The sequence below is a fragment of the Musa acuminata genome, chromosome BXJ2-4, assembly GCF_036884655.1.
Source record: "Musa acuminata AAA Group cultivar baxijiao chromosome BXJ2-4, Cavendish_Baxijiao_AAA, whole genome shotgun sequence".
Taxonomy (NCBI): domain Eukaryota; kingdom Viridiplantae; phylum Streptophyta; class Magnoliopsida; order Zingiberales; family Musaceae; genus Musa; species Musa acuminata.
The window spans coordinates 33,518,416-33,533,457 of NC_088341.1; the positions used below are offsets into that span (position 1 = coordinate 33,518,416).

Below are 15,042 nucleotides of genomic sequence, written 5' to 3' on the forward strand. Positions count from 1 at the left end.
GAGACGGCATGCGGATTGGATGAGACGGCAAGATTCGGTTCGAGCGTGGAGGTGACATTTGGGTCATCGGTGCGGGGGAGGTGGCAGATACCACCGGGACTGCTCCCCGTCCCAATCTCAAAGGCTTAGAGGGGTTAGGTGAGCATGAGGATGGATCACTGAGGTGGAGGTGATTTCTAGGGACGCTTAAACTAAGAAAACAGGGCCATTGGGCTATATAGAACGTTGCAGATAAAATATAGGATAATTTTCTTTATATTTTGAATATTTTTTAAATCATACTCCTATTTTGATTCTTAATCATATCTCTTAATTTAAAAACTTTTCAAATTGATCCTCTTTTATCATTATCATTGTCATCGCCTTTGTCATTACCTACGTTTTTCCCTCTCATTCCTCGTTATGCATATTTTTCTTCTCCTCTTTTTTCTCGGTTATCTCTTTCATCCTCCTCTCCCTTTCCTCCTCCATCACCTCCTCCTTCCTTCCCGCCTACTTCCTCTCGTGGATGGTGAACAATGAACAAAAAACAACAACGATGGACAACAAACAAGAAGGAGTGGTAGGGATAATTTTGATATTTTTAAATTAAGAATATGATTTAAAAAACTAAAATATAAATATTTTTTACAAAAATCATCTTGAAATATATATGTATTTATTATATGTACTTGTATGGGTGAATTTTATGAATTTTTTTTATTTTTCCAAGATATGTTGATTTTTTAAGTTTTTAAGAGTATTTTTATTTATCATAATTCCTAATATATCATCCTAACAAGATAATTAAACAAGATATAGTTAGATCATATGGATTGATCGAATCCTCATGTATAAAATTTATAGTATAATTCAATTATACTCTTTTCGACATCTCCATATTATTATAAGTTTATTAAAAAATATTATAATTGAGATAAAATAAATTTAAAATTCAATCGAAACCAGTTTATAGATAAAATTTTATTAAAAATAACAATAAATATTATAATAATATTAAATCTAAATAAAAATATCACATTACATAGAGCTCAACAATAAGAAAAGATCATTCATTCTATCCTTTATCATTTGATCTTGAAATGAGATCATAAGGCATCCATTTGTACTTCCATGAAAATTTATTTTTAAAAAATAAAAAAAAATATTGGTGAAATTGATTGAAAACAATTTTCATTACAAACGAAGACATCATCGATGGCATTCATTAAATGTGCAATCTCTTTCTGTCTAATCTTTGCTTTGTCCACGTCTCCAAAACCGAATATAGACTATGCCTGACCTTGTGAGTCTCTCTCTCCTCCACCCTCTCCTTATCAGCTCATGGAAATCAACCTGCTGCATCTCAATTTGCCTTGACACTTGTCTCTCATGGAGCCTTGAAATTTGTGGGATGGATTTATTTGATGTCTTCACTAGCATTTGACTCACCCTATGGGATGTGTGTGTGTGTGTGTGTGTGAGAGAGAGAGAGAGAGAGAGAGAGAGAGAATCTGGGCACAGAGGACCCAATCATTTAGCTGCAGAAGTAAAGACTTTCCTACAAACGATGAAACAAAAAGTGCCACTTCTTTTTGTTACACTACTTTGGTTGAACTTTTAACCCCCTTTTGGCTTCATTAGTATCATAGAAATTTTCACTCTTTAGCTTACATTAGATATGGTATTTATCGATATTGTCTTTGTGGTAATATTGTGAGAGGAGGGAGGAGAATACCTTAATATCGAAAGGATAAGTCATACAATTAATAATAATAATAAATTAAAAAATAAACATATGTTCGATGTGATTTGATATTCTTAATCATGTGAGATCAAACTATAAGTACTCGTTATTAACTTTAGTTTAAATATAAATCACTTATACCTCCTCTCACATAAACCTCGATTTATCTTGTCTAAATATTTATATGATTATCAAACTCTAATTTTCAAGATTTGTTTTACCGACGCATAAAAGTCTTTCCATACTTCAATTCTTTTGGTTTTTCTTCCAAGAACAGTGACCCATAAATCTAAAATATATTTCTCACCCACCACAAATTCTCAGTTCCAAGAACGATTACTTACGCTAACCAAATCCATCATTCTCAGCTTCATCCAGGAATGTTTCTTCTGTGGAGAACTAACTATTTGTGTTTGGCAGGTCATGCAAAGACAGCACTGACCCACAGTTTTGGCACTACATATCATCTTATATTTAATTCTTCAATCAACACATGATGTGGTCTTGCTGTTGCGCACCAAGTGATGTTGGATGTATCATCGAGACAAGTTAGTACTGACCTCAATTTTAGTTTTGGCATGTTGAGCCAAAATGAGTAGTACTCCATTGGCATTTGGATCATACGAATTGTGTTCTTTTAATCCCCTCTTGGAAATGTTTGCCACAAAAGATGGTTCAAAGGACATCATTGTTCATCTCTTGGAATTGTCACTTCATTTCTTCTTCCTTTGTTTGTATATTAAAAATATTAGAGAACTTTGATTGGTTTTATTTTTATTTGGAAAAAGTTCATATATTATATTCTTCTATCCAAACATACCTTTTTTTTATTATATCTAGAGACCAATATTGTAATAGATTTATTTTAACACGTTGTCTCGAGTGTTGTAATCTCTAATATATTTGATTGCAAACATCAATAATACCAATTGTGTCCATATAATAGATCCATATTCTTCATGTATAAATTCAACTAGTCAACAACAATCTTCAAATTCTGCTCTATCCCATTCCAAAATATCAATATTGATTGGATTTTGGTAACATGTGTCTTATTTCTTATTTTGCTTTTCTTTTATATGTATTATATTTTTGCCAATCCCAAAATTATGATCCAAAAGTTTAAATTAGTGTTGGTGAGCTGCCTAATTAATTAGTATCTCTTTAATATCTATATTTAAATTAATAAACAGAGATATTTATTTTTATAACAAATATATAAGGAAAACAAAATTATAATGCATCAGAAAGCTTTAGTTGATTTGTTTTATCAAATAAAATAGTATGGAAAATTGAAAAGAAGAACAAGAAAGAGGCCAATGTGTTTATTGGAGGCCACAATTTGGTTAAGTTTGATTGGGTTGGAGTTGCTGCCGAGCCCATCAGAATTGGTGCCGATCCAGTCAAGTTGGATCACCGCCACCGTCTGATACGATCCACGAATTAGATCAATAATAAGAGTTAATCTGATTTAGTTATTTAGGCACTCATTTTCGGTCCAATTCAAATTGGATGTTTCTTTTCGTACCCATTTGTACCGATATCAGTAGATAGGAAGTGATGTCATGTATTGATGGCTTGGATCATCCGGGTGGAGTTTTGGGTTCTTTTGTTGGGGGCCTACATTTTTTATTTTTTGATTTTGATATCCTGCGTGCAGATAAATATTGGTCGAGGAAACGGGTAGAGGAAAGGGCAGCGGACGAGGTTGCTGTCTTCTTGAAGAGAGAGCGAGGAAGGGGGAGCGGAAGAAGGATGTCGGGAGGCATAGCTCGCGGCAGGCTAGCGGAGGAGCGGAAGTCCTGGCGCAAGAATCATCCCCATGTCTTCTACCGCTCCTCCCCTTTACTTTCCCTTGCTTCTTCGCTTCTTTTTTGGCTTTGGGATGATCCACTTCGTTTGATGTTAATTTTGGTCGATAGGGTTTTGTGGCGAAACCTGAGACGTTGCCCGATGGTTCCGTGAATCTCATGATTTGGCACTGCACCATCCCCGGTAAGCAAGGGGTAAGTCTCGCACGCGTGCCCTTCTTCCAAGGGGAAAACAAGGGGAATAAAGATCGGCATTGATCTATTTTTCTTTGATATATGTCTTGTTGTTTCCTGCACAAAATTTAGCGATTTAAGTGTTACTAGATTCTTCTGGTATCTCATGTTAGGTTTGTGTTGATCTGTAGAACTTAGACCTGTGTTTAGGTGACTAAAGCATCCAGTAGAAAGGAAACGTGGATGCTTAAACTCGAATTTAGGACTGCCCTAATGGCGAGTAAAAGAGTTTTTGAGGATCAGCTACTCATTTAGCTTAAGCTGTTTCCAGGATGGAGTGTTGTAAATAAAATTAAATATTGAAAAAGGGTTATCGAATTTGATGCTGCATTCACATATTTTGCAATATGTGTATGTGGTGTGCTGTATCTATTGTGCAACATCTGCATTTATTAGGTGCATTCGTACAATTGGACCTCAAAGTCTTAGAAGGACAATTTAGATTATGCATATGTATGATTTGTATGCTGGAGTATGGTGACTCCCAATATGCATGAAGGAAATAAATTTGGACAAACTAGTAGGGGAAAATATCCGTTACGACAACATTTTTTTTAGGAAATACTAATTTCTGAATTAATTTCATACTAATTATTTGATTGATAATTACTGGTGTAGGGATGATTACTGTTTTCTTGTCTTGTAGAAAAGTTAGATGGTGGAAATAAATCCCTTTGCTGTGGCCTTTCCTCGTTTTCATTTATCTTCATCTTTTTCATTTGAACTTCCTGATCCATCTTTGTGTTTCACCTTTGTGTTTCATCTCCAAGGACTAAGGGAGCTTTGCTCAAGCAAGTTAATGAATCTTTTGAAAGGATTAGTCATAAACAGTGAAAATTTTCAATAAACCCATCCCATGAATTATGACAACGTGAAGGATCTTTCTTTATGACCTTTGAACCAGTGATTTCAAAAGGTGCTCGGGTAAGGTGAGGCGAGGCCTGAGCACCTCGCAAAACCCTTGGGCGTAGTACTTCAATGAAGCGTTGCTCGGGTGCTCGCTTGAGCCCAGGCACCAGGTGCCTCAGACGAGTGCTTGAGCCAAATTGGTCGGGCGGTTTGATTGGACTTACAAGTTGGTTCAATCGAACCAACTAACGTAGTGACCTGACAGCCCCAACCCCCTCCCTCGCCCGACCTAGTGAACGAAAGCAAAGGTGAAAGTGAAACCCTACGTCCTCACCTTCGTTCGCTCCGTTGGCCGCCATCGGCAACGTTGTCCAATCTCGCCCGCTGTTGCAGCTTGTCTAAACCCTAAACCTTGTCCGCTGTTGGAGCTCTGTTCGTCATTGCACCTCTGTCCGCTTCAATCAGCAACCTCTTCCATCGCCTTCGTTTAGTTCGTTTGATGTTGCAGCTCCGTTCGCTGCCGTTGACAACATCATCTGCTGCCTTCGTCCACCACTGCAGCTTCATCTGTTCACAGCTGCAGTTTCGTCTGCCGCCCTCTCCTTCCTTCACCTTCCTCCACAGTTGTCGGTTACTCCTTTTCCCACCTTTCTTAGTTCCCTCTTTAGAACTATTTAGTAGAATAGATTTGAGTCGTGATGAAACTATATCAGTAATCAAATGGTATCAAAACTGGTATATTGCTATCTTTTTCTTCATGGCACCCTTGTGTATTGGCATGACAAGTGTTTTTTGTCGAGATTGTTGGCATCCAATTGTAATCACATCTCCATGGTGAAAGAGAAGGGAATGAGACTAAGGTCAGTCACCCACCTATCGGATCATCCTATTCCAACCTGGAGGAGAGAGAGAGAAAAGAATCAGAATTATTTAGCACCATATTGATTCACTCTTTAGAACTGTTTAGCATCATATTGATCTACTCTTTAGAACTGTTTAGCACTGTTGTAAACCTATTTAGCATAGGTCTCCATCAGTAGACACCTATTTAGCATATTTTTGTTTAGCTGTATATTTTTAAATTATAATATTCCGGAGCGTCTCGCTTTGGTTGGCCGGGTGCCTAGGCGAGCGCCCGGTGCCTTGAGCATTTTGGGACCTTGAAGCCTAGCGCTTTTAAAAACACTACTATGAACAAGCCAAAATCAACCATATCCTGTTCCTAGTTGGAAAAATTAGATGAACTGAAGCGAAATGTATGATTTTTTTTATCGTTTAGGACTCTTATCGTAGTAGTGAAACATCTGAATCTTTATTAGCCTTGATCAGTTCTAAGATAGTGTTAAAGCTGAAGGTAACTTCATCTTGAAGCTAAATTCTGAAAGTGTGCCTGAGGACTGCTTGATGAGGTTGATATGGTAAAGAGAGGTAGAAAGTGGTTTCTTAAGTACATTATTGGCAATTATTACCAGGGTCTTTTTTTTGTGAATGCTACTCCAAAAGTACTAGATTGTTAGTCGATGTATTCTTGCTGTCAGAAGTTACAAAAATCACTGGTGAGGGCCACTGTTCACTAATAGAGGATCAAGATGGCAAATGAGTAATCTCGTGCTGGATTGATTGTTCAATAGAATAATATAATTAAAGCAGAAAAAGAGACATGATAATAGGAAATAAAGCGAGGAACTGACGTAAGAAAGGATAGTAATGGTTTTCAGCGTAAGTCTATATTTGATATCATCTATGTTAATCACATTTTTTATTCTCTAGAAATAAACCCTTGCAGTTATAGAGTTGAAATTTCATCTGAATAATGATTGAACTTAAACTTTTTAGTTACAAAACGAAAGATAAAGCTGCAATAAATAAGCATTGCAGCCTTCCTTGAATTGTTTTATTCATTCAGGGGCCTTTGTACAACGAATAATTGAGAGAGAGACGTGGAAGATTATTTGGAAGGCTTCCAGCGTAAAATCTTCACTTGAAATTGTACATTGTAACTGCAACCTCATGCTGAAGGAAAATCTTAGCAAGCTTTCTCTCATCCCATAATCAATCTTCTCATGTTGAAAGGTCCCTTTAGAAATAATTGTAAACAAGAGGTTGCAGCTCATGGAGGATTGCTAATTATGTGCTGAGTCTTTTTGACAGCTGATGAGATACATCTTTATTGACAAGCATGTATTCTTTTATTTGAGTTTTGGTACTCATTTTGACTCCTAATTCTGAAGATATGCTGCTAAATTTCTAATATCTATACAAATTAAACTTTCATGATCTATCTGGATAAACAAATGAAGTGCCCCACCTTGCCTCTTGGACATGGATTACTTCTTCATAACATGTACTGTGCTACTTGTATTTGTCACATATTGTATAAATACTATTAGGCATTCTGGTTTTATTTGTTGACAATCTGCAATCCTCATATTTGATCTCTAGTTTAACTTCTACAACTTTTCTGCAAATTTCTGAACTCAAATAAAATAAATGATGCCCTGTCACTAAATGTTGCAGACTGATTGGGAAGGTGGCTACTTCCCCCTTACTCTCCATTTCAGTGAAGACTACCCCAGCAAGCCTCCTAAATGCAAGTTTCCTCAAGGTTTCTTCCATCCAAATGTGTATCCTTCTGGAACTGTATGCCTGTCGATTCTCAATGAGGATAGTGTAAGCATATCATAAGCCAGTCAGTTTATTAGCTTTATGATCATATTGGTCTAGCTCGATTTATTTCTCATGGTAGTTAAATTCTGTACTGTCTAGGGATGGAGACCAGCCATTACTGTAAAACAAATTCTTGTGGGAATACAGGACTTGCTTGATCAGCCTAATCCCGCTGACCCTGCGCAGACTGATGGTTATCACCTCTTCATCCAGGTTTCCTTTTGAAACTTTTGATATCATTTTTGTTAAATTTTCATCTATGATGTATCATTCACAATGAGATTGGAATTTGCAGGATCCAGCGGAGTACAAAAGACGTGTTCGACAGCAGGCTAAACAGTACCCACCGCTGGTGTAGTGTCCATTTCATGTTCAGGTTTGACGTTTAAAATCCTCAAGACAGTCAGGACCTTATCTTTTAGGGTGGATCTGTGTGTGGTTGTGGACTTAAATTATCATCCAACTTGGTATGATATCAAGACATGACTTGCCCGATCAGCTTGATGGAAACTTTAGCTGTTGTGGTGCCCATGGCTATGCAAGCAACCTATCCTTACTGATATCTTTTGTCCGGTTCTTGTCTATCTTTGTTAGTATATTAACTGATACGCTGTGAGATGGTTACAGTTCCTCAAGTACACTATTCGTCTATGTTGATCAATCATCAACAGTTTTTTTCTTCCTTGTATAGATTTGACGTGCAATTCTTTTGCTAAGTCACTTTATGTTATATAGTTTATGTGCACGATGCTGGGTGGCAGGATAACTAGGCTCAGTGATAACTTGGAATTCTCTCCTTGAAAGAAATATAACTTGCAATTCTCACCGATGGATGGGGGCAGCAGGTATGAGATCGAAGCATGATTTTTCTACGTAGACTGGCCAAGGGGATTGGATTTGGGGGTCTCTGTCACGCACTGCCTTGCATTCAATCACAGGCATGCACTCAATACTTATCAGTGGATGCAATAATTAAGTAGACGGAGTGGACAGTGAACATGAATGACGTGGACGTGTCAGATGGGATTCATTATTGAATCTTTGGTGATGGTCCCCAGAATAGTCAACACATCTCAATAGGCTGAGGTAAGATTTAGGTGGTCAGAGAATGCTCATCACAGATGGTTTTGGAGAGTAAATTTGCTGTCATCTGGGATGTTGGTAATTGACTTGTTATGTGCTACATCTACCTAAGAATAACCCCATCTGAAACAACCAGGGAAAGAATTTGCCACCGTGAGAAGTTCACATGGACACAGCAGAACCAAACAGAGTTGTCTTTGGTTTGTTGCTTGGGTACTTGTTACTATATATATATATATATATATATATATATATATATATATATATATATATATATATATATATATATATATATATATATATATATATATATATATATATATATATATATATATATATATATATATATATATATTGATGATGATGATGGTGATGATTGGGTCCCAATTTCTGATCAATTAACCGATGCCACCTTCCGTCACGGGTAAACAAGATGTTTTTGTGGATTTACAATCTCCTGCATCGGCTACCATCCAAACTGTATCCTTTCAGATCTTCTTTCCATATGTTGTATCAGGACAGGGAGGTTGGCCTTTGATTGGCCGAAACTAGAAAGGCTTTGGAAGCCGGAAATAATGACAATGAAAATAATGTAAAGAGGATCGGAGGACGTCTCGACGGTGAGCTCGGAAGAGGGACTTCCTACCTTACGTGGGAAAGAAACGGGTCTCATGCATGTTATTCTTATTGTTTCTTATCGTTAGGTTTGTGGTTAGAAGAGTTCAATAGTAGGTATGTGGTTTCACCTAACAGGCACTAACAATTCGATGTTATTTCATTTTTTACTCGGATGAAAACAACTCATCGGAGGATGTGGAAATAAATCAACTCTTACACATCTTTCCTAGTAAATCTACCAAATCTGAGCCTTACTCCTCGCTGGAGCCCAAATTTGTGCTGAGAAGGTGGGGTTAGCACAAGTGTCGTGTGTCACAAACATTCGTGGACCAGAAAAAAGAAGCACTTTGGGTGGGCCCCTTTTGCGGCGGACGGCGGTCTCACCCACGACCAACGTTCCTTGTGGCTCCGCACACGTGGCACTTCCCACGTCCTCCCGACTTTGTTAACAGATTATCATTTGTTGATTACGCGGTGATGGGCCACCCGTCACGCTCTTATCCCTTTGTCACTGGAGGAATAGATGGGGCCCGCCCGAGGCTCTCTCGTGGGCCCGCTTGAAGCTGCGGCGGTGAGGCCGTCGGTCGGTTCGTGTGTGCTTTAGGCATCAGACTTCGAAATCGAGTCTTTACCGTTTCGAGATCCAATTATCCGACGCACGGGTGTAGGTGGTATTTGCACGGGTAACTTCGTATGGGCTTACGTTTCGTGTTGGAAATTTGAAATCAGTGGGAACTTAGAGGGGAATGGAGATACATTGCACCTGTCGGTGAACCGACGCGATTCAAGCCTTTCCCACCGCTAACTGCCGGTTTCCGTTGCCTAGCCAATCACATTAGCCCTTTCCTGGCTGGTACGCGATACACGGGGCAAAGAGACGAGTACCCTTCGTCTATTTATTCTTTGGTGGTGGCGTTAAAGTGAGGGACTTTATTTGGTGATGGGTAGAGTTCTTCTGCGTTTGATCAATGGAGATGCGATGCTGCCACGGTAGAGAAGACGAGGAGAGGGAGAACTCGTCGCCATAAATATTAATCTTCGTCTTCTTTCCTTTTTTGCCCTCTTCTTCTTTCCGATCCTTTCTTCCTTCTTTCCTCCACGGACATGGCGTCTGGGTTCCCCGGGCGAGAGCTCGGCCTTGGCGCGGGCGGAAGAGGAGGAACCCTCTTGAAACGCACGCTGGCGGACATGGAAATACAACATCAGCAGCAGCAGATGCAGCTGCAGCTGCAGCACCAGCACCAGCACCAGCAATCGCTTTTCCTCCGATCGGTGAAGCAAAGAACGCTTGCTGCGCCCTCCATCGCCACGCTTTCCCCGGCCGTCGTCGGGGCTTTCCCCTGCAACTCGTTCTCTGCCGCGACCCAGAGCTCGGTTTCCACCTCGTCGACCGTCACTTCCGCCGGGTTCGCGTTCCCACGGAGACCCGAGTTGCTCGCCGGGTCGGTGCCGGAGGTGAGGTCTTCCGGCTCGTTGCGGGACCAGCTCAAGGAGCTGGAGCGGCGGCTACTGTTGGATGACGAGGAGGAGGAGGCCAGCGCTTCGGGTTCTGCCGTCACCCATGCCGCGTGGAGCGAGGCGATCCAGAGTCTCATGTCGACGCCCCAGCCCCCGGTGGCCACGACGACTGCGGGCCACCTCTCGCCATCCCCGACCAGCTCCTCGTCCTCCACCATCTCCTCCTCCGCCTCCTGCTCGCCTCCTTCTTCCATGCCTTCCCCTCCTCCCCCTCCCACTGGAACCTCGAGGCAGATGCTCCTCGACACCGCCACCGCCATCGGCGAAGGGAATCTGCATGCGGCGACGGCGAATCTCGCGGTGATCAAGGCTGCGGCCAACCCTCGCGGCGACGCCGAGCAGCGTCTCACGGCGATGATGTACGCCACGCTCTTCTCTCGCCTCAACAACCTGCAGACGGGAAGCTCCCACGCGGTGGCCGAGCTCCGCAGCCCGGAGCACTTCGCGGCGACCCAGATGCTCTACGATCTCTCCCCCTGCTTCAAGCTCGCGTTCATCGCTGCCAATCACGCGATCTTGGAGGCCACGAAGGACGAGCCCAACATCCACATACTTGACTTCGAAGTCGGGCACGGCAGTCAATACGCGGCCTTCCTCCACGCCCTCACCCAGCGCCTCCGCCACCGTCCCACCATCAGGGTCACTGCCGTCGTCGACCCCTCCTCCCCGTTCACCAACATCAACAGTGGCGGTCTGAGGGTCGTCGGCGAGCGGATCGAGAAGCTGGCGGAGCGTGTCGGTGTGGGGCTCCGATTCAGCGTCGTCTCCCGGCGGCCGGAGGAGCTAGACGCGGTGGCTCTCGGTTGCGAGCCCGGGGAGGTCCTGATCGTCAACCTAGCCTTCGTCCTCTCCCGCGTGGCGGACGAGAGCGTCTCCCTGGCGAACCCTCGCGACGAGATCCTCCGTCGCGTGCGCGCCCTCCAGCCGCGCCTGGTGACCCTCGCGGAGCAGGAGATCAACACCAGCACGGCGGCCTTCCCTGCCCGGTTCGCGGAGGCATGCGTTCACTACGGGGCGCTGCTGGAGTCGCTGGAGGCGACGGCCGCGGCGGCTGTGCAGAAGGGGGTCGCCGAGCGGGCGCGAGCGGAGGCGGGGCTGGCGCGGCGTGCGGTGAACGCGGTGGCGAGGGAGGGCCAGGAGCGGGTGGAGCGGTGCGAAGTGTTGGGCAAGTGGCGGGCCCGGATGGGCATGGCCGGCCTCAAACCGGTCCCACTCGGACCATCATCGGTCGAACCCGTCAAATACCGGCTCGAGTCGGCCGGTTCCAACCCGGGGTTCACCATCAAGGAGGAGGTCGGCGGGGTGGCCCTCGGCTTCGGTTGGAGGGGGCGCGTGCTCACAGTCCTCTCCGCGTGGCGTTAGGTTGGAGTCATCGATTATTAATAATAATAATATTATTATTATTATGTTAACTAATAGACATATTATTAGGGAATCATCTATCATCAGCTGGAGGTGCCACCCATTTTCTTTTCTTTTCTTTTCTTTTTTTTTCCTTTTTGTAATTATGGTGATGGTTGATAATTATGGTCTCCATAACTTTGATGTCATTAATATGAATGAATGATGATATGTTGGTATCTTAGTGATTACGAGGAAAGGCATGTGGGCCACGTCTACGTGTTGCATTCGTGCGCACGAAAGGGCTAATGTGGGGATGGATTAGGATCTATCTCTGTTGGAAACGATGCATGAGTTGTTGGGGGCGTAATTGCCGACTTTGGCACCATTTCGTCGACGGGATTTCTACCTGCAGTTGCACATTTTAGCTGCTGCTGCTTAATGGCTCGTTGGCACCTTTCAGGTCAGACGTCAAAAAATCTAAAGAAACAACGATCGGCCAAATTACCTACCGACCGACTCACTCATTTAATCCTCCTTTTTCATGCTTTGCATCGATTGATTCCCCCTTCCACTTCTTTCCTGCCTTCTTCTCTACTCTGCCTGCATTTGACTTTTTCTTGATCCCCCTTCGAGTTGACTTTTTACCTTGTACATTCTCCTCGATATTAATTAAATCTTCAGTCAGGTTTAAATGTGACACGCATATGTAGATAGATTTATGCCGAATCCACCGACATTAATTACCAAGTCAATTAAGGTTTGACAATGACGAGACACCGGCTTATCAGCACACATCCAACCATTTGGTGTAGTTTGACCAAATGGTAATGATGGTTGTCTGTCGACTCCCATCTATTTCATGTACAACTGTAGTCCATTAAGCAGCACCGATGTTTGGCTTACCGGCCCCATTTCTTGGAAGGGATCATTTCTTATTGAGAGTCTTCCTTCCGTATAGGAGCTAATAAAAAAGATGGGCCCAAATTGTAATTATAATATATTTTTATTTCCTTCAAAAATAATTATTTTGATTCCTTTAAATTGGATATTGCTTAATGCATCGATCAAATAATCCAAAAGATTAATATTAATCATAACTCTCGTCACCTCGATCAATCAGATGCTTGATAATCTCACACAAAATCAAGTGATTTAAATATTTATTTATTTTTTTCTCAATTGTTATTAGAGATTATTATGAAAAAGATTAAGTATGTCATTTCAGTTCTCTCGATATCTCATATTTAGAAAATTAATTTTTTTTAAGACATACTCTCAATATATAAAGATTTTCTATAAGACTCGATATAATTTTAGTATCATAATTTACAAGTTAAGATTTTCTACAAAGTAGTGTGGCTTTAATGCTTTAAGTTAACTTTAGGATTGAAAAGTTTGACTAATGCTTTGCTTTGAGTAATATTGAAAATAATTTATGGATATATCTCAAAAATTATTTTATGATGAGTCATACAACTATTAATCTCACATAGAGTTTTAAGTTATATGAGAGCAATTGTGTGCTTTTATTGAATTTAATCATGATTATATTATACCAAATCTAAGATATGATAATTTTTAATCGATTTGATATGATGTTGAGATATTAGTCATACGATACTATTAGCCATATGGTATCAAAGTATCAGTCACGTTTTGATCCCTATATCATCTTCCAAGTCAAGAATTTTGTCTTATTAGCACCAAATCAAATCATTTTTAAACTGTAATAGTTAATAGCTCATGTCTAAGATGTGTTCATTCTTTAGGATCACATAATTCGGGAGAGGGTACACTTGTTAGGTTGGGCTCTAGCTCTTAACGAGTTTGGGGCATTAAAAGTGAGGATATGTAATTGTATATTTTCTTACAATTCACTTGTGAGAATGAGGTTGATATTAATTATATTAAGATGCAAATGTATTATTATAACATGATTATGTATCTATAACCTCTATAGTGCATTCTTCGAGTTGAATTTATATTAATAAGATATTGATATAGGAAAGTGATGTGTGGACATCTATGTGTCATTTCATTTCTTTGCTAGCCCAACAATAAGTCATATTCAAATAACTATTAAGTGATCCTCAGGTACTATGAATCGCTTATAAAAAGGATTTTATGTATGTTTATCATAGACCCAAAGAACTAAATTTTTTTATTAAGCTCAGTGCATCAAAAACTCATCGGACATTCTTTCGACTTAGTTTCTATATGTGATTTTGTTAAGTCGATCAATTCTATATTCTGAAAACTAACTTAATTTGATTAACTTCATGACAATGATTGACGTGTCAAATAATTAAATTTGATTTTAATTTATTTTTAAATCTAAATAATGAATGGACTTGAGCTATTCCTCACCAATAGAGATGAGTCATAATGATTGACTAATCAAGATATGTTACGAGCGAAGACCATTATCATTATTCGAATTATTCATTTTGTATGTGGCTAAGACATCATCGAGAATGTTAACTAAATCTTTACTTATGGCATTAATTTTGAGATCCCATTTCATATCTTGGCCGCTCAATAATATGACAAGACAAGCTCATAAGGTTGTAAGAAGATGATAAACTATATAATTAACATGACTTAAATTAAATATGAGATATTTTAGTTATGCATACTATCTGATAGGAATTATATAATCAATCAATCATCACCCGCCACACAAGTATCACATAAGGTCCAAAGAGGAAAAAGTTCAAATGGTCTACCACTTATTTGTCTACGCAGATAAGAGTCCATGAGATAGTTCAGGATGATTATAAGATGCTTCTCTCGTGAAATATTCATAAAAATATACACGAGATTTTAAAGGGCAGCTCGGAGTAGTTACAAACTAGCTCGCCTATGAAATCTTTAAAGAAATATTCTGTCTCTCCGAGGTCAGGTTTAAAAATGTATCTTCAACACTAAATGAAAGGCGTTGAAATCGAGAACATGGACCCATAAAAATTGATCTTAGGATTAACCTGTGCGTTGAAGGAACCAACCTAGGAAGTCTCTCCCGACTTTGATCGTTGTGTAGGTAACACCCTAGGAACATGACATTTTTACCTTAAGAGCATGGTATTTTCATCTTGAGAGTATAGTATTTTTATCTTAAAAGAAGGCGCTTTCCATCTTAGATAACGCTTTCCATTTTAGATGACTCTATGCGATCAAAGTCAGTCAAACCCA

At 40.5% G+C, this 15,042-nt stretch overlaps 2 protein-coding genes across 2 annotated transcripts; both read left to right on the plus strand.

Moving 5' to 3' along the window:
- The first annotated feature begins 3,408 nt into the window (after window positions 1-3,408).
- LOC103976371 (SUMO-conjugating enzyme SCE1) lies at window positions 3,409-7,977 on the plus strand. Its single transcript, XM_009391568.3, has 5 exons — window positions 3,409-3,550; window positions 3,649-3,732; window positions 7,138-7,290; window positions 7,387-7,500; window positions 7,583-7,977. Exons 1-5 carry the CDS (start codon window positions 3,482-3,484, stop codon window positions 7,643-7,645), a joined length of 483 nt encoding a protein of 160 aa, XP_009389843.1. The 5' UTR covers window positions 3,409-3,481; the 3' UTR covers window positions 7,646-7,977.
- A 1,931-nt stretch (window positions 7,978-9,908) lies between these two features.
- LOC135610418 (scarecrow-like protein 8) lies at window positions 9,909-12,091 on the plus strand. The gene has a single exon (XM_065104905.1). It carries the CDS (start codon window positions 10,093-10,095, stop codon window positions 11,866-11,868), a length of 1,776 nt encoding a protein of 591 aa, XP_064960977.1. The 5' UTR covers window positions 9,909-10,092; the 3' UTR covers window positions 11,869-12,091.
- Window positions 12,092-15,042: the final 2,951 nt, after the last annotated feature.